The sequence below is a fragment of the Pseudorasbora parva genome, chromosome 24, assembly GCF_024679245.1.
Source record: "Pseudorasbora parva isolate DD20220531a chromosome 24, ASM2467924v1, whole genome shotgun sequence".
Lineage (NCBI taxonomy): Eukaryota > Metazoa > Chordata > Actinopteri > Cypriniformes > Gobionidae > Pseudorasbora > Pseudorasbora parva.
Genome location: NC_090195.1, coordinates 14,706,174 through 14,732,526, shown reverse-complemented (window position 1 = coordinate 14,732,526; position 26,353 = coordinate 14,706,174). Strand labels below are relative to the sequence as shown.

The 26,353-nt window shown below is 37.0% G+C and overlaps 4 protein-coding genes across 7 annotated transcripts; 1 reads left to right on the top strand and 3 right to left on the bottom strand.

Annotated features, from left to right (window-relative positions):
- Positions 1-937: 937 nt before the first annotated feature.
- On the bottom strand, positions 938-18,782 carry LOC137063327 (acyl-coenzyme A thioesterase 9, mitochondrial-like). 3 transcript variants are annotated; one of them, XM_067434396.1, is made up of 16 exons: positions 18,602-18,782; positions 18,288-18,376; positions 16,576-16,602; positions 15,617-15,662; positions 15,351-15,521; positions 15,189-15,226; positions 13,540-13,623; positions 13,343-13,446; positions 13,185-13,258; positions 13,033-13,100; positions 12,832-12,943; positions 12,655-12,745; positions 12,464-12,549; positions 12,296-12,383; positions 12,052-12,202; positions 938-1,166 (listed from the first exon to the last, which is right to left on the bottom strand). In XM_067434396.1, the coding sequence occupies exons 1-16, from the start codon at positions 18,613-18,615 to the stop codon at positions 1,105-1,107; spliced, it is 1,305 nt and encodes a 434-aa protein (XP_067290497.1). In that variant the 5' UTR covers positions 18,616-18,782; the 3' UTR covers positions 938-1,104. The 3 variants fall into 3 exon arrangements, with proteins under 3 accessions (XP_067290497.1, XP_067290496.1, XP_067290498.1); XM_067434395.1 differs by lacking the exon at positions 938-1,166 and adding an exon at positions 11,140-11,958 and having other exon boundaries at positions 18,602-18,770; XM_067434397.1 differs by lacking the exons at positions 938-1,166; positions 16,576-16,602 and adding an exon at positions 11,140-11,958 and having other exon boundaries at positions 18,602-18,768.
- LOC137064261 (acyl-coenzyme A thioesterase 9, mitochondrial-like) lies at positions 1,528-10,999 on the bottom strand. Its single transcript, XM_067435635.1, has 13 exons — positions 10,586-10,999; positions 10,355-10,443; positions 9,046-9,091; positions 5,169-5,339; positions 5,006-5,043; positions 4,848-4,931; positions 4,289-4,392; positions 4,130-4,203; positions 3,980-4,047; positions 3,747-3,858; positions 3,566-3,656; positions 1,742-1,827; positions 1,528-1,663 (listed from the first exon to the last, which is right to left on the bottom strand). Exons 1-13 carry the CDS (start codon positions 10,597-10,599, stop codon positions 1,528-1,530), a joined length of 1,113 nt encoding a protein of 370 aa, XP_067291736.1. The 5' UTR covers positions 10,600-10,999.
- A 382-nt stretch (positions 18,783-19,164) lies between the features above and the next one.
- Positions 19,165-20,786, top strand: sat1b (spermidine/spermine N1-acetyltransferase 1b). The gene is made up of 6 exons (XM_067435202.1): positions 19,165-19,428; positions 19,750-19,801; positions 19,876-19,959; positions 20,157-20,258; positions 20,339-20,379; positions 20,584-20,786. The coding sequence occupies exons 1-6, from the start codon at positions 19,363-19,365 to the stop codon at positions 20,752-20,754; spliced, it is 516 nt and encodes a 171-aa protein (XP_067291303.1). The 5' UTR covers positions 19,165-19,362; the 3' UTR covers positions 20,755-20,786.
- A 133-nt stretch (positions 20,787-20,919) lies between these two features.
- On the bottom strand, positions 20,920-26,066 carry apoob (apolipoprotein O, b). 2 transcript variants are annotated; one of them, XM_067435201.1, is made up of 9 exons: positions 25,773-26,066; positions 25,071-25,163; positions 24,853-24,972; positions 24,661-24,693; positions 24,496-24,550; positions 23,920-24,015; positions 23,701-23,792; positions 22,828-22,917; positions 20,920-21,704 (listed from the first exon to the last, which is right to left on the bottom strand). In XM_067435201.1, the coding sequence occupies exons 1-9, from the start codon at positions 25,797-25,799 to the stop codon at positions 21,663-21,665; spliced, it is 648 nt and encodes a 215-aa protein (XP_067291302.1). In that variant the 5' UTR covers positions 25,800-26,066; the 3' UTR covers positions 20,920-21,662. The 2 variants fall into 2 exon arrangements, with proteins under 2 accessions (XP_067291302.1, XP_067291301.1); XM_067435200.1 differs by having other exon boundaries at positions 25,071-25,175; positions 25,773-26,064.
- Positions 26,067-26,353: the final 287 nt, after the last annotated feature.

Here is a 26,353-nt window from a genome sequence, read left to right as displayed (position 1 = left end):
TAAGGGTGTGTTGGATGTCAGAGTGTGGTTTGAATGTGTATAATAAAAATGTGAATGAATGTGTGCTTGTAATATTTGAGGGAGAAAAACTCAACTACAAATCACAAATCCATCCACTGTGTGCACCAGTGAATCTTTGCTGGCATATGATGGGGAAAATATGGCACTGTGCCCAAACAAAACCTTACAGAAAGCTTATTTTTTGAGACATCCACCTTAAACTTGGAACACAACTGGTTTAGATTTGTTTTCTTATTTTAACATGTTTCGTAAAATATATATTTTATATTTAAAAAAATGTTCATCAATCATTTTCATAAACTTAAAGCTCTAACTTTTTTTTGGTTTCACTTTTTGAAATTTTAAACAAGGGTCTCAAGACCAAACTTAAATCTGTTAAAATTGCAACTTCTGTTTCATGCAGAATTTAAGATATTATTTATTTCCATGGCTTTTTCAGGTCAGGCAATTTCCATTTTAAAATGAGATGAGCAAAACTACAATGTTTAGATCTGACAGAAAAAAAGGAAAAGTAATGTTGATAAAAAAAAACAAACAAACAAAAAAAAACTACCAGCTTCACTGTAAATCATAAAACCTCTCCCGTGGCCTCATGGGATAGTAAACTGTCCATCTTTTGCACAATTCAGAATCTCACTGAAAGTAGTAGAGGACATCTAAGTACTTTTTGCCTACTCTTTAATGAGAACTGTGATTTCAGACATACTTCTTTTGTCACATTTCGTTTTCCACCTACTATACAGTAGGGAAGTAAGTGATTTCAGGTGCAGCCAATGTCTGAGTGTGTAGGACAAAATGGCAGATAACAAGGATTCAGCACAGCTACTTGGACAGTTATTATTGCAACCGTCCCACCTTATCTCAACTTTTAAACAACATGTCATTAAAAAGGCTTCAGAAAAATTATAAACAAACATTAAATTAACAATTGCTGAATTTATTAACTACTTGCATGTAACAGCTGTAGAGTAGAGATTTAGAAAATAAAAGCAGGATTTACATAAACACACTCATTTATCTGTAGTGATGGAAGTTGGTGAAGAATTATCATGTATTTCATCCTTTTAGCACATCCCTTAATCCTCAACTCTGGTTCCTCAACGTCTCATGAAAGTGCCTCTTTCCATCCAGGTACAGCATAGATTCTGAAGATGACAAATGATTTGTTACAAATTATATTTAAATGGGAAATAAAATATTATTTTCTCTACACACTGTCCTTGCTATATATATATATATATATATATATATATATATATATATATATATATATATATATATATATATATATATATATATATATATATATATATATAATATTTTTCACCTCCATAGCTCTGTGGTACAACAGCTGGGATATTATATATATATATATATATATATATATATATATATATATATATATATATATATATATATATATATATATATATATATATATATATATATATATATATATATATATATATATATATATATATATTAAGATATCACATCACAGTGTTGTTAGTGTGCATAATATTTAAATAAGCTGAAACAGCAAAAGTTACTTACCTGAGAAGACAACATGAGCAAGGATCCGATTTCTACCGGCTTACGAAATAAAATATCATCTACAGCCACCACGGTTGGTCTGCATCCACTGAAAAGACACAAATACAGCCATGTGAAGAGTGAATAACATTTTCACAGGAAATATTCAACATTGTTTTCCTCTTACGCAAATGCATAAGCATTGGCCCGACCAAGCTCATAGGCCTTTCTCATCAGAAAACCACCAAATATCCGGTTGAAGATATTTCTTTCCTGTACAAAGAATAAATAAAGTTCACATATATAAATACAATATTTAAGAGGTCTCCATTATGATTTTTTGGAAATTATCTTTCATGTATTGTGTAATATAGCTGTTTGTGAATTTAAAAGGTCTGCAAAGTTTCATAGATCAAAGTGCATGATAAATGGAGTTACTGTCTCCTAAAAGAAAGAACTGGTTTTGCACTGTATGAAACGAGTCATCAGTACTTCCAGTACTAATATTGTGTTGGTCCCCCTTTTGCTGCCTTGACCTGTTGAGTTGTGGACTCCACTAGACCCCTGGATCGGACTTGTTAGTTCAGCACATCTCACAGATGCTCGATTGGATTGAGATCTGGGGAATTTGGAGGCTAAGTCAACAACTCAAACTCGTTGTTGTGCTCCTCAAACCATTCCTGAACCATTGTTGTTTTGTGGCAGGCGCATTATCCTGCTGAAAGAGGCCACAGCCACCAGGGAATACTGTTTCCATGAAATGGTGTACATGGTCTGCAGCAATGCTTAGGTCGGTGGTACAGGTCTAAAGTAACATCTTCATGGATGACAGGACCCAAGGTTTCCCAATTGAACATTTTCCAAAGCATCACACTGTCTCTGCCAGCTTACCTTCTTCCAATAGTGCATCCTGGTGCCATGTGTTCCCCAAGCGACGCACACACCATCCACGTGACGTAACAGAAAATGTGATTCATCAGACGAAGCAACCTTCTTCCATCCCTCCGTGGTTCTTCACTGATGCTCAGTGGCGCTTTCGGCAGTGGACAGGGGTCAGCATGGGCATCCTGACTGATCTGGGGCTATGCAGCCATATACACAACACACTGTGATGCACTGTGACACCTTTCTATCAGAACCAGCATTAACTTCCTGAGCAATTTGAGCTACAGTAGCTTGTCTTTTATATTGGAACACACAGGCCAGCCTTTGCTCCCGATGTGCATCAATGAGCCTTGGCCGCCCATGACCCTGTGGCCGGTTTACCACAATTCCTTCTTTGGATTGCTTTTGATAGATACTGACCACTGCAGACAGTGAACACCCCACATGAGCTGCAGTTTTGGAGATGCTCTGACCCAGTCGTCTAGCCATCACAATTTGGCCCTTGTCAAACATATCCCACCCACTAACAGTTGCCGTGAAGAAGAGATAATCAGTGTTATTCAGTTCACCTGTCAGTGGCCATAATGTTATGCCTGATCAGTGTATGTAGGTTTGCAACATATTTGCATAATGCCTGTCTGTGGTCTTCATTGGCTGCTCTTGAACAATGTCTACTTTGACAAGCCCTCAAACACAATTCTGGAAGAGAATTGGCTCATAATGTCAACATGTAGAGAAGAAATGTATATAACACATTACTATTCATATCACTGCGTATTCAAAAGCTGAAATAGCTCAAATGCTAATGACCATTTCATTTCTGACTTGTGTGCTGTAGTGGTAGACCAATTGAATCAGGGCTATCTGACCGATCAAAGCAGAGAAGAATCTCAGAAAGGAGGGGTTCAGAGAGACTGAATCCTTTATTGAACCACTTCAGACAATGTGAAAAAAGAGGTGATGCTGCAATTTATATTATAAGAAAATTAAAGTGTCTTTTGACCTTGATACATGTAAACCTATTGTAAGACACTTTGAAACAAAACTAGGAACCTTTAAAATAGCACAATAGGGGCACTTTAAAATTATTTCGAGAATTGCATTTAAAAATACTGATTTTTCTCACCTGTGGATGACAAATTTCAAGCCCTTTCAATTTGGCATCTTCCATCCACACCGAATTTGGTGGTAGAATACGACTACGGAAACTCGCACATCTAAAGGAAAGGAAGAAATATTTTTAATTAATACCACTGCGAAAATAAAGGCATAGAGATTTATATCAGTGTACTGATAATAAATCTCACCGTGTGTCTAGAGTGTTGAGGAAGAGGTTGTGAATGAGAGTCCTCTCCTCAGCTGTAGGGGCCACTTTAAGAAGAGAGGCCGTGCTCAGCTCCACACGCCTCTTCTTGTTAACTTATCAATATAAATGTGGTAATTGATTAAGAAGTCAAAACAAATTTTCAAACAAAAATGATCAAAGGTTTCTGGTCGAAAATACTTTTATTGTTAATAGACAAAAATAAAATTTACTCACTTTCACCCTGACGAAAAATTGCCTCTTCATCCGGGCCCTCTGGTTTGAGTGGGTTTACAAAAGCTGCCCTAAGGAAAGAATATATGCATGACCTCACTGACACCGCATATCAATTTTTGACATGTTGATCACATCTTTGAACTTTGTTACCTTTTATTTTCAGAATCTCGAGCCACCATTACAAATGTGGCATCTAATACATCTGTGTACGCACCATCTTGGTACTGAGAAAAGTTAATTTTAGTTTGATACAAACTCTAATAATACTATACAAAACATATCTACAAAAAAGAAAAGAAAAAAAAATACCTGAGACATGTGCATTTTAGCTTCTATTGAGGTTTTGCCAACCCATGTCACGTGACCTGTGAACTTGATGTCACAGTCTGGGTAGATGATGTTTTGTCTCATGTCTGAGACATAGTAGCAATAGCATATAAATGAATTATTATTTATAAAAACTAAAAAACCAAAGTATGAATACATGTATTTAATTTCACATTATATCAACTTGAGTGGCAAATACAATTAACTAAATGTTTATGCTGGGTGAATATGACTTCACCAAGTACAACATGTTCCTTGATCAACATCTTTGTTGATCGGATTCCAATCAACCAATCAGATCTGAGCGACAATTTTACAGTTTATGTCAATTTTATTCTACATCAGAGATGTTCAGAGATTATTTCCCTCTGATTTTAGGGATAAGTAATGGGTAGGGTTAGGTTTAGAGGTACGGATAGTGTTGAGACTACATTTTTGAAGAGGAATGTTGTTCCAGGATCAACAAAGATGTTGTCTCCAGGAACATGTCTACTTTGTGAAATCTGTATCTGCATCTGTGGGAATAAAGGAGATTCATTACCGATCTTGTCCACTAGGGCGGTGACAATAGACATTGGAGATTTTTGTAGCCCCTCATTCCATGTGTGAGAGTAACAGATGAGAACTAAGGAGACAAGAATTATGCAGCGTGATACCCTGTGTTCATGTGAGTTATTAGAGCAAACATCTGTAGTGTACCTCCTAAACAGTCCAAGTCCTCCAAAATCCGACCAAACCTGTGATCAGAAAAAGATATACTTTAAACAAAGATTCAAAATAACACTAGGTGTTTTTTGCATATACAAGCAGCCAGCAACCAATAAGCATACTGCATGTGCATAGTAGTAATGTCTTTTAGTACCTGACAGCGTTGTGAGAGTTGAGATATTTCTCTCTCAAGGCAGGCTGGGTACCCAGAGGAAGGTGAGCCTCGACTGCACTGTCCTTCATTGTCTTTGCAGGCAGTTCATCCTGACTCTGAGCAAGATACTGGCTCAGTGATGCACGCTCGGCCAATACTTGCTGATGGTCCCTGTATGTTATGGAGAAAATGCATGTTTGTAGTAAGTAAGTAAGTAAGTAAAATTTATTTGTATAGCACTTTTCGTAGATAAAAATCACAAAGTGCTTCACAACAAAAAGAGGAAATACACAACATTACAGTTCTAGTCAAAATAAGTAACAAAAACAATAAGTATAAATGAAAATAAACAGAAATACACAAAAGACCAGCCAAATCCTACACTCTAGATAAAAGCCTCTTTAAATAGAAGAGTTTTCAACTGTGTTTTAAAATTTTCCACTGAGTCCAGGCAGCGTAAGGAAGAAGGCAATGCATTCCACAGTTTAGGTGCCACAGCTTGAAATGAATGGTCCCCTCTTGTTTTAAAATGTGTGTGGGGGGCAACTAAAAATCTTTGACCTGTTGATCTTAGACTACGTGAAGACGTACGCAGCTGTAACAGGTCAGAGATGTAACAAGGCACCTGTCCTTGTAGGGCTCTAAAAGTAAGAACCAAAATTTTAAAATGCATTCTAAATTTCACTGGTAACCAATGAAGGGAAGCTAAGATCGGTGTGATGTGTACTCTTTTACTGGTGTGGGTTAAAAGCCTTGCAGCAGAATTCTGGACAGTCTGGAGGTGACACAAATCTTTCTTATTTAGACAAATAAAAAGACTGTTACAATAGTCTAAACGGGATGAAATAAAAGCATGAATGATCATCTCCAATTCGGCCTTTGACACCAAGGCTCTTATTTTCGAAATGTTCCTTAATTGAAAGAAACAGTTTTTAATAAGTAGATTTGAGTGTTTCTCCAAGGACATGGCCGAATCAAAAACAACACCTAGGCTCCTAAGATTCGGCTGGACAGACGAGCTTAGGGCACCGATATGTTGTTTAATCTGAGAGATGCTTTGCTCAGGGGCAATGATCAGTGTTTCAGTCTTAGCTGAATTCAGAACTAAAAAGTTATCATTTAGCCACTGCTTGATATTGCTCAGACAGCTGATTAAAGAAGACAGTTTATGTAACTCAGTAGGATTAAAAGAGCAGTACAACTGAATGTCGTCGGCATACAGATGATAGGAAACATCAGTAAACTGGCCAATTATCTGTCCTAGCGGTAGTATGTACAGCAGGAAAAGAATCGGTCCCAGGACAGAACCCTGAGGTACACCACTCAATAAACCTGCAGTATCTGACATGATCTGATTAATAAAGACACTAAAACTTCTACCAGAAAGGTAAGAGGTAAACCATTTTATAGCCGATTCAGATATCCCTACTAGATCCTGAAGTCTATTAATCAAAATATTATGATCAATAGTGTCAAAGGCAGATGTAAGGTCCAGTAAAACTAATACTGTATGCTTCCCAGAATCAGCTGACATCAAAATATCACTCGAGACTTTAATTAATGCGGTTTCAGTAGAATGGTTTTTACGGAAACCTGACTGATATTTATCAAAAATATCATTTATCTTTAAGAAAGTCGTAAGCTGCTCTGCTACCACTTTCTCTAGAATCTTAGCCATAAAGGGGAGTTTGGATATAGGCCTATAATTCATTGGTTTCAATGGGTCAAGGCTTGGCTTTTTAAGAACAGGTTCAACAATAGCATGCTTAAAAAAGTTTGGAACCACACCAGTTAAAAGAGAAGTATTGATAATTTCTACAACACAGGGGCCAATGCTATCAAAAGCCTGCTTAAACAGCATAATCGGGAGAACATCACTGTGACAGGAAGTAGGTTTCAGATTATCTAGCAGAGTGGTGACCTCATGCAATGTCACTAGTTTAAAGGAGAAACACGGATGTGAAGGAGCCAAGATACATGCCTTTATACGGGCAGGTCGAGGTAAGATACTAACTCTAATATCCCTAATCTTCTCAATAAAGAAGTTAAGGAATACATTACTGTCTGATGGAGAGAAAACTGCAATTGGAGGGACAGATGGCGAAACAATAGAGTTAATGGTATCAAACAAGAATTTGGGGTTTTTCTTATTAGAGGATATTAGCTGAGAGAAGTATTTCGTTCTAGCACTTTTCAGAAGTTCATTTAGAGAAGCAGTTAATTCCCTAAGATAGAGCCTGTGAACTTCGAGTTTAGTTGTTTTCCATAAGCGCTCTATTTTCCGACGTTTACTTCTACAACTCTGGATAGATTTATTTATCCAGGGGCAGGGCTTTTTAAGAGAGACAATGTTTGATTTCATAGGTGCCACTTCATCTAAAATTTCTAAACATTGACTGTTAAAAGACTCAGCATACACATTTGCATCACTGCAACCCTTTAGTCGGCATGGATCAAACAAAATAGAAAACTTCTCAGCGACATCCTGGTTAATAACTCTCCTTTGAGCCTTAATTCTCGGGGGTGAAGGGTCCCGAGGTAAATTTAGGTTAAAGAAAACACAACTATGATCACTCATATGTACATCCTCCACACACACATTTACTATCTCTAGACCTAATGAGAAAACAAGGTCCAGAGTGTGCCCCTTTAAATGTGTAGGTCCTGAGACATGTTGCGTAAAGTTAAAAGAGTCTGTAATGGATAAGAGGTCTGTAGCTGCAATACATGAGATATCATCAATATGAAGATTAAAATCTCCAATAATTAAAACTTTCTCCAGCTTGATTATAGAGGATAGGAAATCAGTAAAATCAGTAAGGAAGACGCCTGTAGGACCAGGGGGGCGGTAAATTACCACACAATAAAACATATTAACAGAACCGACCTTAATCATCTGTGACTCAAATGAGGAGAAGGTTTCGGAGTTAATTACTCTGCATAAGAATTTGTCACAATAAACAGCAGCAAGGCCACCACCTCGACGTGACATTCGAGGTGTCCCAATCACAGAGCAACCTGCAGGGCAGAGTTCATTTAAATGTACAGCTTCCTTATCCTTTTGCCACGTTTCTGTAAGAAACATGAAATCCATCTTTTCCTTGGTAAAAAGATCGTTGATGGCATGCGCCTTACTAGTGATGGAGCGAACATTTAGCAGTGCTAAACGGAGTGATGATGGCAAGCTGGTCTCCATAATGGCAAGGTGTAGTGGCCGCAAACACCTGATACAATCACGCGGTTTCCAGCGGTGCCAAGTGGTCAGTCGCTGGTCAGGCAGGTCCGCCACAAACTGCAAATCCAGACAGCGTTTTCTCCATCGGCCCAAATTGACCGAAGGGGATCTTGTCCAACGAGCACCTGCATCCTGGGGAAAAACAGGCAGCAGCCACCGTGGCCGCCACCCACAAAAAGGCTTGGGCACCCCCATTCCCGAAGACAGTCTCATTCTGACCTGAGTGCCAGCTCTGCAGCCCCTTCTCCTTCGTCTCCTCTTGGAATTGCCACGGCACCGAAACAAAAATCGGAATTCATATAGGCTGGGCACACACACCAACGGGGGCGGAAAAGTTTGACTATAACTTTCCCAGTTGTTACAAAGTCCTTCCATGTACACTCCAATGTTCATCAGGGTGAAACGATCGTATGTCCGAACAGCAGTGGCACAGTGGTGTAAAGGCATGGTTAATGTAACCATAAGAGAGACGAAAACAAACAAATAAAAACTACATAAATGTGACACAGCAGCGGCCATGCCAAACAAAGGCGCCATCTTGCTTAGTGGGCGTGCTTATGTTTGTCCGTCTGCATTTCTAACTTATTTGCTTATTTCAGCATAATGCGTGATGACTGCAAAAATGTTATATCAGTAACATACTGCCAGTTGGTAGATCCGCCGACTATCTCTCTCAGTCTGTTGCGAACTGTGAAAAAAACAGAAAACATAAAAATATATTTTAATAAGAGACATTGGTTAGCCTTTCAGTTTTGGTATTAGTGCTTTACCCTGGAGTTGATACATTTAGAGTCAATTTTATGACAATTGCATTATGTTGCCTGTTTCGTTGGTCAGAGCTCTTAAGAAAATAAAGCTAAAGGGAAAAAATGCAGTTAATGGACACACATGGCAAAACAGGATGCAAAATACAGGAATGAAAACAAGAATGCTTCAACAGGTTGCTAATTAAAGCCAAGGTATAAGGTCACAAAAGGGAAAGGCCTTTCAAAAATGAAAAACAATCCCATGTACTAAGGACTACATGCATATGTATACCTAAAATAACAGCAGGAGGGCAGCCGCATGCAGAGAGAGAGAGAAATAACTTTCCAGAGCTCAATATGCATTCAGAATGGATAAAAGGGAAAATATGCAGGGCAATTAAATTTTTTCGCCATTGCAAAAAGAGGGGATTTTTTCTCTCCCTAATTGCTGGTGGAAAAACAACAAACGCCTGTAACCAAACAGAGAAAAAAAAGGGTCAAAATTGTACCTTTAGGGGTACAACATCTTGTCATCGGGGCAGTACCCTTAAAAGGACATCTTTGTACCTTTATTACCACAAAAAGGTTCATAGTAGTACTGTAAGGTATGTACTTTTAGGAGTAAAAAAAGTACAAAGATGACCTTTTAAGGGTACTTTACCAGCGACAAGCTGTTGTACTCCTGAAGGTACAATAATTTTAACACCTTTTTTTCTATGTGCAATAGCAATGGATTTGGCGAATTTTGTGATGTTTTGAGTCATTAGTTGTTTTGTCTCACTTTAAAAAGCAGTGTTGTTGGATAAAATGACAGTATAACGAAAGAAAATCTAATAATAAATATTCAAATTTCAAGTTGACACTCAGACCTTCCCTTTATTCAGGCATCCTGTTAATTTTCTTGCTATTGAGTAAAATAATCATGTAAAAAAAGTGAAAAGTAAACCTGCATACTTAACAGTTTGATATTTCTATAAAACATATTCCAAAAGTACTACAACAAATCAGGGATGACTAGTGTGATCACCGTGGAGACATTCAGGATCAACATATTTTGTTGATCCTGGAACAACATTCCTGTCTGTCTGAAAATGTTGTTCTAACCCTACCCATAAAAACCCAGGGAATTCAAATGATTAGCACCTATTCCTGGTTCCAAGTCTGATCGACTTATAAACTGCGAATGACAAAATCTGTTCAGTTACCTTCAACCATATCCGGCGCCTTCCCTTTTTGGCATATTTGACCCACGGAAAACTTCCTGCACGTGAAGGACACTGCAGATTTAAGGACCCTATATAAAATAAGTGAGCTGCAATGAAAAAGAGGCATGAGGAAGACTGAAAATGTGCGTAAATTGGAAACTTTCGAAGGAAACAAACAAAGAAGTTAGTGTCTTACAGATTAAATAAGAGTCAGACATAGATGTAACTCACCGTGGACACGACATATGTTTTGGTTCTTCCCTCACCACTTTTGCAGGAACTTTTGTCAAAACAGATCAGAACTTGCAGATATAGTTTTTCTTTCACTTTTTGATCCACCGTAGGCTACTGTTTAACTTTTAACGAACAACACACACAATTTTCTTGATTCTAGTTACGCCCATTATTGTCTATTAAATTATTGTTTTAAAATCGATCAATGAGCGTTATTCAGTGTAACAATTTTAGCAGGGAAAAATTACTCACTCTCTCAGCATGACCAAATATAATTCTGACGTAGTGGCAGCTATTTATCACTCTTGCAACTTCACGCGTTGGTCACTCGGTGGCAGTAATCGTTCAGTAACCTTTTCCTTAGTAAAATGTTTAAATTATACATTCACATGGGATAAAATTTTATTTTATTTACATGGAGCGGGTCGCCTCACGGGGACCATACTTACGTCACATGACCAGAACAAATATTACTCTCTTGAGTAATCCACGGACACTTTCGCATATGAAATAAATGAATCAAGAGAATAAATCTCGGAGATTTAAGGCAATGTAGATGTAGAAGGGTCTGTGTTGTTACAACAGTCCATAAGAAACGAACAAACATTTAAAATAATGCATAAAAATATGATGCTATATATATATTTGAACAAAAACATTGGAACGGCATGCACTCATCATTTGTCAGTTTTTGCTCATTCTGGCACTGGTAGTTTGTACACGAAAGGCATCATGTTAACTTCTTAGGACAGACGTGTAAGGTTAGGTTTTTGGAGTTATTTGTTCTCCAGTTTAGGATCTCCTTGTTTCCTTTTAAGGGGATCAAGGAAGGAAGACTGTATTCATTCTTAGATGTTGTGCATACACAAGTTGTTCTTGAATCACTCTGGCAGTATTCAGATCATTAACACTATAAAACAGGTCAATTGCACATGTACAACCAGTCTTTAAATAAATGTCATTGTAGTGCCAATAAAACATGGTGTTATTAGTCTCAAAGACTAAACCGGTAGCAACAGCTCAACAATTCAGATATGACTGCATAAAAAAACACCCCAAAACAGACAATTTCCTAATATGTCCTCTCCCAATGTAAGCTTGAATTTGTAAAAAAAAATATATATATATGTATATATATTTTACATTAATGTAAAAACGCAGCAAGAAATAAAATATATAAATATAAAATGAACAGAACTAAAATAATATAAAAGCTGAATCTACACATACAAATTATCATGTAAATACAGTGAGAGCGTCATTGCAGATTTGGCAGGAATCTCATTCCATCAGTACATCTTAGAATGCTCAATTTTGGGTCCTTATCGTCTCATCAAAGTGCCTCTTTCCATCCAAGTAAAGCATAGACTCTGCAAATGACAACAATATCAAGTTACAAATAATTTCATTAAAATATAATGTAACAACATTTGTATATAACAAAAAAAAAATATGTATCTGACCTCCATAGCTCTGTGGTACAACAGCTGGGATATCCTTCTCAACACGAAAAGTAAAGTGAAACACATTGGTGGTGCTGTGCTGCCGGGTCAATGGGTCAAGAACCTCTGTGTGGACCCTCACCTGGATGTGCATTCCTTCTGTGTAACAAACCTGACAGCAGACAGAGTATTATCAACAATCTTAGATGTGCAAAATAAGAGAAAAATAGGCTACAACACTAATGATATTAAAGAACTTAGAAACCTGTGAGGAAAGCAATAGCAAAGAACCAATTTCTACAGGCTTCCGAAATAAGATGTCATCTACAGCCACCAGCGTTGGTCTGCATCCGCTGAAAGACACAAATACAGCCATGTGAAGAAATGAAAGACTTCTAGACATTCAGTAAATAACAATGGGGAATCCTCTTACCCAAATGCACAAGCATTAGCCCAACCAAGCTCATAGGCCTTCCTCATCAAAAACCCACCAAATATCCGGTTAAAGATATTTCTTTCCTGTATAATGCAAAGAATAAAGAAAATCCAGGTCACTACACCAATGTACTCGTTGACAGTCTCAGTTTCGAGTCAACTACTGCAAAAAAAAAAAAAATTCCTCACTTGTGGGTGGCAAATCTCAAGCCCTTTCATTTTGGCATCTTCCATCCACATTGAGTTAGGCGGTAAAATCCGACCTCGAAAGCTAACAGTTCTATAGGGAAAAAGTAACTATTCTTAAAAACTGGCCATAAAAATAAAGACAGAGATTTATATCGGTGTATTGACAATAAATCTCACCGTGTGTCTAGAGTGTTGAGGAAGAGGTTGTGAATGAGAGTCCTCTCCTCAGCTGTAGGGGCCACTTTAAGAAGAGAGGCCGTGCTCAGCTCCACACGCCTCTTCTTGTTAACTTATCAATATAAAGACAGTCAGTTTTACTCTATATGTTTCAAGTTGAAGTGGCAATTGTGATTGCAAACGTATAAAAGTGCTACTTACTTTCACCCTGTTGAAAAATGGCTTCTTCTTCTGGTCCTTCTGGTATCAGTGGGTTTATAAAAGCTGCCCTGGATAAACAGTATATAACTCATGCTTTTATTTGCAGATATAAATCATGAACATGTCGATCGTACCAAATGATTTAACGTTACCTTTTGTTTTCAGGATCTCGAGCCACCATAACAAACGTGGCATCTAATACATCGGTGTAAGCTCCATTGTGATACTGAGAAAACAGTTCATTTTATTTTAATGATCTTATGCGCAACATATAACATATGTTTCAATTTAAAAAAAAGACCAGATATACCTGAGACATGTGCATTTTAGCTTCTATTGAGGTTTTGCCAACCCATGTCACGTGACCTGTGAACTTGATGTCACAGTCTGGGTAGATGATGTTTTTTCTCATGTCTGTGAAACAATAAAAAACTGAATTCAAATAATCATAAATAAAAAAAATTATATAAAAAACGATTTATCAGACTACTATACAAGAGACAATACCGATCTTGTCCACTAGGGCGGTGACAATAGACAGTGGAGATCTTTTCAGCTCCTTGTTCCATGTGTGAGAGTAACAGATGAGCACTAAAGAGACAAGAATGAGACCGTGTGTGATAAAACAGTGAGTTATGATTCAGCCCATACAGGTGTGCTCATCTACAGCTCACTCTTAAAAATAAAGTTTCTGCAATGGCATCAATAGATGCTTTTTCACAGTTGCTCTTGTTGCTTAAACATTCTGGGTCGTGTCGATCCGATTATTTATATGAAAATTATATGGTTTCAGCTTCCACTGTGGGGCTGATAATGCACACGCTCTTTAGAAAGTAATACAAATGCATCAGTCATTAGCAAAAGCAAGTTTACGGACGATATGAGAAGGCAAGCAAGGCAATAGATAAAACAGACCAATCCTGAGTGTGTTAGTTCCTACCAGCACAGATCCTACCAGCAAACAATTCTGGGTAGAGAACAGTTCGTAATGTTGTTGTGCCAAACCAAGCTCAAGTGTTAATAGAATTGTAATATATACTATAGTAATATATAATATAATCAATAATCGGGTCCCCGGTGCATCTACCAACCCAGAAAACGTGAAAAAAGACAACCCAATAACTTTGTTTGGTAAGTCTTAATCTGCAATCGTGTGAAAAATACGAGCCGTTCAGATATCTCTCCCCTTCTGATGTAGGAAGGTGATCTTATTATTACATTGCGGCCCCTTAATCTGCAAGTTTCCACCAAAGGCACCTTTATTTTGTTTTTTATGCTATCCGTGAGAGTGATCGCGATATAGTTGATAATAAAAACCAAGCAGATGTCTTGTTAGTATTGGTCAGAGAATCTGATTGAGGCAGGAAATGTGTGGAGAGGGGGTGGCACGCAGCAGCTCATTTGCACATGGCACGAAAACAGCCTGTTCTTGACTGTAGTCAGAAATGGGTATTTACACATGGATTTATAAATGATCTGTGAGGTATTTTAAGCTGAAACTTCACACTGTTCTAAAGTCTGTTCACACTGTCCCACACTGTTTCCTCTGTCCTAAAAACGGCCTGATGATTTTCTTGTTCTATGAAGTCCCTCCTTCAGAAATACGTAACGAGTTCTGATTGGGCCAGCGCTTCCCGTGTTGTGATTGGACAGCAGCTTAGCGCACTTTGCCCGGAAAGGTCCCGCCTCTTACCATAACGGGGAGATGCAAGCGCTGAATGCGCGCTCTTCTCCACGTGGGAGAGCAACAAGACCACGACCCCTATTTTGCGTGTTCTTGTGGGTGGAGGGTTAGTCAACAAACTGTTCTAGTCTATGGTTCTAGTGATGTCATTACATCCCTGCACTTCCTGCTGTAGTCCAAACCGGCCGTTCGCTGTAGGCTTTAAAAAGGGAACTTCTGTTAAATAAAATATCTCGCTTGGCATTGAACTTTGAGCTTTATAATTTTACAGGTATTATTTATGCTCTAACAGCAACAATACACACTAACTAAAGTTTGAAAGATGGAATTGCGAAGAACGGGACCTTTAAATAACATCTTGTAAAAATAGGCATAAGAGGTCCCCTTTAAGAACTGTTCACTGAAATGTTCTTTTGGGGAATCAACACTGTGAAAACCTCCTTTTGTAACTTTTATATTTAAAATGCATTACCTGCTAAACTGTCCAAGTCCTCCAAAATTCGTCCAAACCTGTTGAGAAAAAGGTACATAAGCAAAGAAAAATTTACTCCGATCAGAAAGCATATTTAAAAATGGTTGGTTGTCAAGTTGGTTATTATCTGAATGCCACTTTATATAATCTGCCTTTTAGTACCTGACACTGTTGTGATAGTTGAGATATTTCTCTCTCAAGGCAGGCTGGGTACCCAGAGGAAGGTGAGCCTCGACTGCACTGTCCTTCATTGTCTTTGCAGGCAGTTCATCCTGACTCTGAGCAAGATACTGGCTTAGTGACGCACGCTCAGCTAATGCTTGCTGATGGTCCCTGTACAATGCAATGGACAAAATTAAACATTTTATGTAAAGCTGTCACAAATAACAAGGACTTGTTATTCTGCAAAAGGAATAACATAAACATACTTCCAGTTGGTAGATGCTCCAACTATCTCCCTCAGCCTGTTACGAACTGTGAAAATAAGGAGGACCAAAATGAAGCACCGAGACATCACATACTGTATTTATTTAAAGGGATAGTTCACCCAAAAATGTAAATTCTGTCATTACCGGTAATTACTCACCCTCATGTCGTTCCAAATCCGAAAGACCTTCTTTCATCTTCGGAACACAAATTGAGATATTTTTGATGAAATCCGAGAGCTCTCTGACCCCTCCATAGACAGGATTTTATGTACCACACACCAGCATCGGTCAATGGTAAGCCGGGGTGCTGACATAACTCGGAAGTGCAGCACTCGATCTACTACGTCAACAGCAAAGGAGACTGACACAGATGTCAAGAAATTGTTGAATTAAGGTATTTTTGTTTGTTTTTTTGCGCACAAAAAGTATTCTCAATGCTTCACAAAATTAAGGTTGCAGCAGCACATGACCTATTTTTGTTTTTAATACCTTTCTGGACTTTGAAAGTGATTAAATTGCTGTCTATGGAGGGGTCAGAAAGCTCTCGGATTTCATCAAAAATATCTTAATTTGTTCCTAAGATGAATGGTCTTACAGGTTTGGAATGACATGAGGGTGAGTAATTAATCACAGAGTTTTAATATTTGGGTGGACTAACCATTTTATAGTAGTTTTGGATTGGAAAGCATAGCAGAGTCTATATCATCCAATAACATAATATGGAGACAGTAAGTACTAGTGAGCAGAAAGAATGTTTTAGAGAGGAACCAAGACTAGTCTATATGAACAGGCTGCTCACAAGACGAAGGCATTTGAAAAGGAAAAACACTAGATGTCAAATTAAAAAAGAACTACATGCAATGCACATGGTACCATAAGATAACAGCAGGACAATGTTAATTAAGCCACATGCAAAAGAGAGTCTGATATCAAAGAAAGTAAATGATCTTCCATTTTACCATTGCTCACAAGTAAAAATGTGTTTCCTGTGGGGACATAAAAATGGGTCAGGAACACCAATGGGAAATACTATAATGATTACTGTGTGTATGTATATATTTATATACATAGCAGAAAAACCTCTTAAATTACTAAATCATTTTAGCCAACATCAATGATTATTATTCTGTCAGTGATATACTGATATATAGATTTTAATATTTACTTTTACAATTTTCTTTTTAAGGCATGGATTGGACAGCTGGACATTATTCTACACAAAAATGTACATGCAACACATTCATATATCTGAATAGGCAGAGTGAATAGCAATGTTGCCAGATTACAATTGGGCAGTTTTGAACTTGATTGTGTGGGTAAAAATGGGTTTGGACAGGTGGACAAAATTTGGGTTGGTTTGGGATTAGTTTGGCGGTTTTCAAAAATCTAAATTGTGTAGTTAAATTGCTTAATAAACAAAACTCAAGTGTGTATGTACTCCAAAAAAATCAGGCATCATTACACACACAGGCCCACAAAGAGTCAGCTGGCATAGTTGTTGACGTCGAAGACGGGCATGCACTTTCAGCCAATCAGTGATTAGCAGGCAGAAGTGCTCATACATGACTGACAGGTTTTTAGTGCGATAACTCATAGCTGTATATTCAAGTGATCGCAATGCCAAAGTGGCATAAATAGGTATACAGTACAGTAAAGAGTGGTAGAGTGATCTAACTCTCAAACGTGGATTGTGACTCGAAGACTGTTTATAAATAGAACCATGACTCCTGTCCACCATCATATACAAAGGACATCTGCAACTAGCAACCCCAACAGCTGCTAAAAGAGGTTTGAATCAACAATTAATCAGTTTTGACTGTGCTATGAGCATGTTCTATGTACTTCACCAAAGACGTACTTTAGTTTTGTCAGAGCAAAGCACAACACAAAGGTAACGGCATTGTTATTTTTTTGTTGGCAGATTAATTGTACAGTATCAATGGATGACACATGTTGGCAATGGTGTGTGGATTAACGCTTGCGAAATGCCTGTTAATTACATTGCATTGTTCCGATATCTTATATTGGGTACTTTTTGCACTTAAATTGGCTTATTCTTACTGTTGACAGAAAATGATGCACGTTTTTCTGAGGGATTGCTGTTTTGACAGTTTCCACCTAGACATTTTAGTCATATTTGCTAATTATCTTTCATTTATTAGGTCTGTTTTGCTGGGAAATTGTTTTTTTCCCCCCATCAACATTATGTTTAAGGAGATAATTGGTTGGTATGGCAATAAAATTATATCACATTATTTTGGCAGTTCAAGTTTTGGCCAGTTCTTTCTTGGAGTGGTCGGGTTTTGGTGAGCTTGTGGGCTGGAAATCATCGACCCAATCTGGCAACACTGGTGAATAGAGGTAAAGTGGGACAATTTATGATAATGTCATTGATGTTGTTTTTAAAAATATGAACCAAAAGTCAAATCCAAAAGCCACATCAAAATCACCCCCATTCTATTTTGGGATCAATGTAATGGTAATAGAAGAATAAACACAGATAATTGATTTGTAGTCCCACTTTATCTGCATTCATCTTGAAGGAGTAAAGTAAGCACTAACTAAGCACTAATAGTACTAATAGTACACTCACTGACAATATTTTTATTGGACTAGGTTTAAAGTGTTGGGTGGGTTGGGTGAGTGTAAACATATTTTTTTTCATAATTACCCTCAGCCATATCAGGTGCCTTCCCTTGACGGCGAATTTGTCCCATGGAAAACCCTCTGCACATTAGGGACGATGCAGATTTCAAGACCCTTTACAGAAAGCCAAAAAACAAACAAAACAAAAAACATTGGCGAGAGCTACCATTACTTCATATAATACTGATAGTAATGTCACAAAATGATGAAACCTTTAACTAAAGACATTGACTGTTAAAAAATCTCCCATTGAGAGACCAGACTAGTCTGGAATTCCTTGTGCATGACTCAAATAACGTGTAAAACAACAAATGAGTGACGCAAGATTGTAAAACTCACCGTTGAGAAAGCATCTTCCTTGTTCTTGGCTAACCACTTTATTGTATAACACTAACAGCAAGAGTTTTGTGACATATACAACCATCTATGTATACAACAGCGCAGTCCTTGCAGAAACGACAGCTTTCTTCACTTCCTGGGACGTAGGCGCGGCAAATTTACCGTAATTATTGTTTTAAAAGCGCATTCAAAGGCGTCTTCCTCAATAAGTTAACGGTAAAACTTCTACCGTAATTACGGCCGTTATACTTTGGAAGTTTTGAAAGTACTCAACGAGACATAAAAGTGTGGAAAAAAGTTATAAAAATATTTGACACGAATTTACTCATCTTCTATATTATTCTAGAAAGAATTGTCCTTTTACCCAATTTCACTTGAAAACATACATCCCTACAGTGTTTTGATCCCACAGTTATATGATATGGACCAGCCAGAGCCAGCATGAGTGAATAATAACGATGCGTCATGACGTATCTCGAATGGACAACTGCTATTGGTCCGCAATCGGAGAAAACGTTATTATGGTAACCAGACCCCTCCCCCACCGGCAAATATATGCCCGCTCGAGTTGATAAACAAAAGACATTTACAGAAGCCAGGTGAAAACAGCCGGTTCAGCTGCTGCATGCGAGTCCCATACAGGAGAAACCCAAACTTGACAGCGGAGGGTAATATTCTGGGAAGCGAATGAAGAAACACCTTTTGCTTCACTTCACATATAGAGGACTAGTGAGAAAAGGGAAAAAGAGTAAAAGAAGAAAATGGCCAATTTTATTTTGCGTAAAGCGGAGCCCAAAGACGTGCCTGACATATTGCGACTAATAAAGGTAGACTTTACATAATACATTTATAATACATATGTATATTTTGTTTAAAAACACTGTTAAGGGTGCCAATATAAACTTTTAAAAAGTGCATAAATGTGCCCTAAATGCGTTCATTAGGTATACTGTCCCAAGTAACGTTAGTCATAGTAAAAGTTATCATCACACATATTCTGATGTTTGTATTAATGTTTTGAAATAGTTTCAAAACCGTTCCATGACATTGATAAAGTATCCAAATATGACCCTGCATGAAAACAAACGGCCCACCGCCTACAGGACATGATGTTCAACCAATTTTTCTTTCTTTCCTACCTTCTGTAGGAACTCGCTAAGTATGAAGAAATGGAAGACCAAGTTATATTAACTGAGAAAGGTGAGATGACACAGTATATCAAATGTGAAACCTGATCAATAGTTGGTCGGCAGTGACAACAGTTTTGTTTTTAGATCTGCTCGAGGACGGATTCGGAGACCACCCGTTTTACCACTGCGTGGTCGCAGACGTGTCAGTCGAGCATCAGAAAGTCGAGGGTAAAACGTCAAAACCAAGATGCCCTTTAATAGACTAATGAATAAAGTGTTTTTCATTTGATTTTGAAACGTTCAGAAGTAATGTCCTAAAACGGCGTTCTTACATCCCTTGTTTAACATTCATACACAAAGCACATTCCTGCACATGCATGTTCAAGTAATGCTACTGTGTAAGACACTAGTGTTCACACTTATAGGTTATTCTGTGATTGGATTCGCCATGTACTACTTCACCTATGACCCTTGGATTGGCAAACTGCTGTACCTTGAGGATTTTTATGTAATGAGCGAGTACAGAGGTAAGAGTGTGTTATTAATGTGTCTCTTATGAAGCTGCAGGCTTTTCCTAAATTCCCTTGACTAGTTTCATACTTCACAGGTTTTGGAATTGGGTCTGAAATCCTGAAAACACTCAGTGATGTAAGTTTCATTTTCATCTTTTGGATACATGGTTTGATTCGTTAAAATCACCATTCCATTCAAAACTCTAGTTGGCATTGCTGACACAGCAAGTAGTTTAAAATTCAAAATAGACAACAGATCATGCTTAAAGTGTTGTTGTTGTTTTTTTTTAAACGTATTACACATCTAAACATAACCATAAAAAGTTGTGTCCTCCTTCAGACAGCGGTGAAGAGTCGTTGCAGCAGCATGCATTTCATCGTGGCCGAGTCCAACAAAGCATCCATCGACTTTTACAAGCGACGCGGGGCTTCTGACCTCTCGCTGCAGGAGGGATGGCGACTTTTCAGGATTGATAAGGAGAATCTCCTGAAAATGTCTGCTGAAGAGTGAGCTGGCCAAAGTTCCAGTGTTCAAGGAGGGAGTAGGGATGGCTCACAGGCATTTTAATTACTTGTATTATTTTAGACACTTGGTATTAATCATGTTAAAATACACCAAATTACTCTTAAAAGGAAGTTATAATAGGACTTGTAATCATATTCTGTAGTTTGCATGTCAGACTAACTCATCAACAGTAATTTATTAATTGAATGCATTGAAAATAAAATAACATATCTACTAAGTATTTGTATTTCTTTCTATGCATAACATAACATCTTCAGGCTTTCCTCTCAGTGTAAATGTGGAAGTCATAATGGTAAATGGGTAAAAGTTGACTACTTGCTGTAGTGTTGCTGCACTGTAGTGCAGTGTACTGTAAATTAACAGAGAATGGATTGTATCCTCCAGGAGGGTGCTTTACTTTGCAAAATGTCCCTTTGTTTATGTCCAGACTAGGCCAAGTTCATGTTGCATGGGACAGGCTCTTATCAGTGTGGTTTGTGAACGGGTAAGTGTGATTGTAAAAAACTTAAATAAGTTTGAAATGTGAGGTTTGTTTAATGATACTGGAAAGCTCTATATAATGCAATGCCAACACTGGTGTAGAATACTCTGAAAATACAATTGGACCCATCAGTAAAACCTAAAAGTCACTTAGTTGCTGAAAAATGTCTCAATTTCACAGTGCAGGTCAGGTAGGTAAATCTTTTTTAGGTTGGTCCAAATGGTTGCTATTGCAGTGTACATTTATAAAGTAAATTAAAATAAATATATATAATGCACGGAAAAGTATAATATACAGTCACGGTAAACACAGTCAACACAATAATATAGCAAATACCACTAAACTGATCAGTGCATTGATAAGGGAGCACAATCCAGGTGCAAAGCAGGAACTCATAACTTGCTGCTTTGTCTCAACTTGATTTTTGGCTGTCTGTTTTCTGTGTCTTCTCAACCTGTAAAGAAAAGGGAAAACCATTACAAAGAAGCAAAAGTATTCATTCCGCAACTTTTAGAAGGCTCTTTATGTTAAATATATGCCATTAAAACAGTCTCTCAGTATTGATTTTTGACATTACTTGTTGAAGTTCAATGTTTTTTATTACAAATAAACAATGTTCTAATAAATGTTCTATTCATCAAAGAATAGAAAGTCACATCGCTACATTATTTGTCTCAACTATGTTTTAACATATTTACTGTTTACATAGTAGGACAAAAATGTCAGAAAACCAAATCTGTTTAATTAACTAAAAAATAAATAAAATTAAGTTCTAATGTTGTTTGTGGATATTCTCTGAATTTGGTCTCGACTCGGACTCGACCCTCTCTGACCTTGGTCTTGACTCACACTCGAATGAGCTGGTCTCGACTACAATGTTGGTTTTCACATAAATATTAAGCAGCAAAACTGTTTTTCAACATTGCTAATAAGAATTTAATGTTTGTTGAGCACCAAATTATTTGTCTTTTCATCACAGCAATGAATTGCATTTGAAAATATATTCAAATAGAAAACTTCTTTTAAATATAATATGAAAACTATTTCATAATATTATTGTTTTTACTGTATTTTCAAATAAAACTGTTCTGTAATCAAACAAATGCAGACTTGGTGAGCATAAAGGATGAGTTTTCAAACATTTTTGAAAATCAGACTGAAGGTGCTTTTTACATCCATGTTGTTACTGTATTAACAAGGTATCTGTATTTACAAGATAAAAAAGTGTTCACATCCTTGTAGAACTTGTACATTACAGCTTGTTTGCTGGGAATTTGTACCACATGACCACCTCAGATTCTTATTGCCGTTGATAGAGTTGCCAAAGAAATGCATAATTACAAGTCCGAGGACATGAACGGCTCTGAGTAGTCAGAAATTATACCATTGCGTGAACACAGCATGAACCCTATCTTTGGAATGGAAGTGTATGTCTGAAAGTTTCAAGAATGCATCATAACAATTTAGTTAAAGGCAGTTCAACCTTAAAGACATTTGGCTCAAGACTGTATGCACTCTGTCTTGGAAGTGGGGAAAAACTAGGACAAAACTGTGCCAAGTATCAGATTTCTCCTCACTTTGTCCTTGGATGGTGACTTTCCTCTCAGCAGCTCCTCCAAAACAACTCGCCCTTCTGAACCCCGGGAAAATATGTAGTCTTTTGTGGTCTATTAAAAACAAACAAAAAACACTCACATTGAGAAAACACAATCGGGGCATATAACTCATCATCAGTAGACTATACAAGTCTAATATTTAAAGAGATAGTTGATGAATGGAAAAATCTGTCATCAGTTACTCACCATCATGTTGTTCCAAACTTGTATGAATTTCTTTCTTCTGCTAAACACAAACAGAGATTTTGAGTTGATGACTTCCATAGTATTTTTCCATACTATGGAAGTCAATGTGGCCCATCAACTGTTTGGTTATTCTTCAAAATATATTTTGTGTTCAGGAAAAGAAAGAAATTCATACAGGTTTGGAACAACATGATGGTGAGTAAATGATGACAGAATTTTCCATTTTGTGTGAACTATCCCTTTAAATGTTGTACTTTTGAATTTTAAACAATTGTGCAAAAATTAAAACATTAACTTAGTGTTCATATAATTTTCTGTGCTCTTCCAGCGAGGAAGGGAGTAGTACATTTTTCACTTTAATTGACTGATCTTATCCATGGAAATAATCTCAAAATATCCCTCCACTTTCTAGTTTTACACTTATGGATGGTCGCACAGGGAAAAAAGAGGAAGGAACAATGACTATCTGAACACACAATTCACAGACTGAATTTCCTTCAGGCAGGCGCTGTTAATATCCCAGGATGCAAGTGAAGTAGTTGATACTACATTATTCAAAGCCTCAGTTGCTGCTGTCTGTATTGGAGCAGCCTGCTGAGAAACAACAACAGACTCTGTCCATCTGTACAGAAAGAACTGTAAACTTGCCCTGGCAACAGTGGCGGCATGTTGTGGGTAGAACATGGAGGCGCTGAGAGCCATTAGCCCAGTGGGGAACATCAGTCTTTTGACTATGCTGCCTGTCCAGACGAAACAGAAAAAAAAACAGTAGTTAATAATCCAAACACCGGACAGATGTTACAGGCCAAAGACCTTGATATGATTCAAATAGAATAAACAATAACAAACAATTAATAAAAATAATACCTTTTGCAAAATAAAGCCCCAGAATTCCAGAAAACCCTATAACACCCACACTGGCATAGAACTCAGATGGAGGGTCATTCAAAAATACATATACATCTGAGAAAAAAAGAAATGCAATATTGTCAGAGGAAATGTTTAGAGAAAAACTGTTAAAAATGAAAAATAAATAAATTAAATAACAATATTAAAATATAAAAAGATATTAATTCTAAAATAATGACAAACACGAATGTGATAAAAATAAAATACATAAATTAGATTTAAATAAATTATAAAAATAATCCATTAAAATGATTAAACATTAATAATTAGGAAATTAGAGATAAAACAAATAAATAACTAATAATACATAGTGTACTATAGTGAGTAGATAAAAACTTATTATATATATATAATAAATAAATATATAAATTTATTTTTCACAGTATAAATTGGGTCTTTATACATAAATATGTACTATATCTTCCTTTTCAATTTTAGGATGGGGGTCCCTCGCACTACAGTGATTATATATGGGGGCTTGTAGCATCTAAAAGATTAAAAGCCCATGATATAGATAAGTGTGTGTGTCCATACCCTTTACAATATTTTGAGTGGTATTCACACCGGGCTCAACAGTCTTGTAGTAAGACTATGATTAAAAGAGAGAAAATGTTAGGTAACAGATATATTACAGGTTAATTATCACAATCAAAAATGATGAGCATAATAGTTGTGGCTAAAAAAGCCCACATAACTTGCCTGTATTTTCTCCACAGTAAACTGTGTCTTTTCCTGGAGGTGGACAAGAGTCATAAAGAATTAATGAGAACTATGAATGCATACTGATATCATCAGTTTCATGTACACTATATTAACTACATTTTGCTTCCCTAGAAGTCAAGCTTTTCTTTCTGAATCAATTCACTAAACACTGTCAGTATGACAGCATACCTGACACCATGAAATATAAGGTTCCGCCGTCTTTCTCAGAGACGCCACACCTTGCTCAACATGACCAACCTCGGGCTCCTCGTACCTCAGCTGGGACTCTGGTGTGCTGTAGAGTGAAAGCTGAAAAATAATGGTGTATTGTAAAAACACTTGACATTAAGCAAATTACCTCCTTGTTCTGCCACGAGCCATCCTAAAACACACTGCACAGGAAGTACCTCATCAGTCATTAGGGTGGTGGTATTTTCTTTGGCATTGCTTGCAGCAAAAACTGTGGCAGACATCAGGCCAAGGGCTCCAGGCACTGCCACGGGCAGCACCACCTGAACAAAGAAGGTGGCTTTAGGTTGGCTTGAAAAAGCCTAGCCAGAAAGTTTGAAGTAGATAGATAGATAGATAGATAGATAGATAGATAGATAGATAGATAGATAGATAGATAGATAGATAGATAGATAGATAGATAGATAGATAGATAGATAGATAGATAGATAGATAGATAGATAGATGGATGGATGGATGGATGGATGGATGGATGGATGCTCTGATGGTTGCTATGATATATATTATAAAAATTAGATAGATAGAAAGATAGAATACATTAAATGTCATAACCTCAGAAGCAGAGCAATTAAATGAGGTATATGTATGAGTACTGATTAACTGAAAAAGTATTACAATGGAGCAAATGGAATATATATATATAATGGATAATGTATAACATTAAATAATATAACCTATCAAGCAAAGCTATAGTTAGCCTACAGCTAACGTTAGCTACATCAGTGCTGCTGCTGCCACTCTATGCGCTGAGATAGCTCATCATTAAAATAAGCGTTTTACTATAGTATCACGAATAATTATCAACGTTAATTAAAAATATAAAATACAACAGTAATAAATTGAATTCATGCATTTATTACCTTGGCTATTTTCCCAAGATTTGACATTTTTCCTGGAGAAAAGCGCTCTGCTACGCAGGGTTGCCAGGTCTGCACAACAACACCAGCCCAATTTATAACCCAGTCGCAGGCTAAAACTACCCCAGTCGCGTTCCAAGGCGAACCGGTAAAAATTACGTTCTAGGGGGAAATTTTCTTCTCAAACCGTGCACGACAAAAACAACCAGAGGCAACAGTGTTCTAAAGTACTAGTACCAAAAGTCAATGGGAAAACCACGGATTTTGCAACATTGCTGCTACGGCAAATCTGTGAGGACAAACTTCTCAGTGACAACTAAATATTTTGAAACGGGTTTGTAAAGAATTTTGTGAATGGCCAATGTTTTTATTACCTGGGACCTATTACAAATAAGATACGTATTTCATTGATTTTGTGTATCGATCATTTGTAAACAATTATTTGAACAACGCAGTATTAAAAATAGTTTTCGTTCATTGAAATTAAACCGATACAAAAATAATATTAGATTCTACTAATTTGAAAGAAACTAAATAATTTTAAGTTAGTAGCCTATTAAAATTAATAAAACTGCAATAAACAT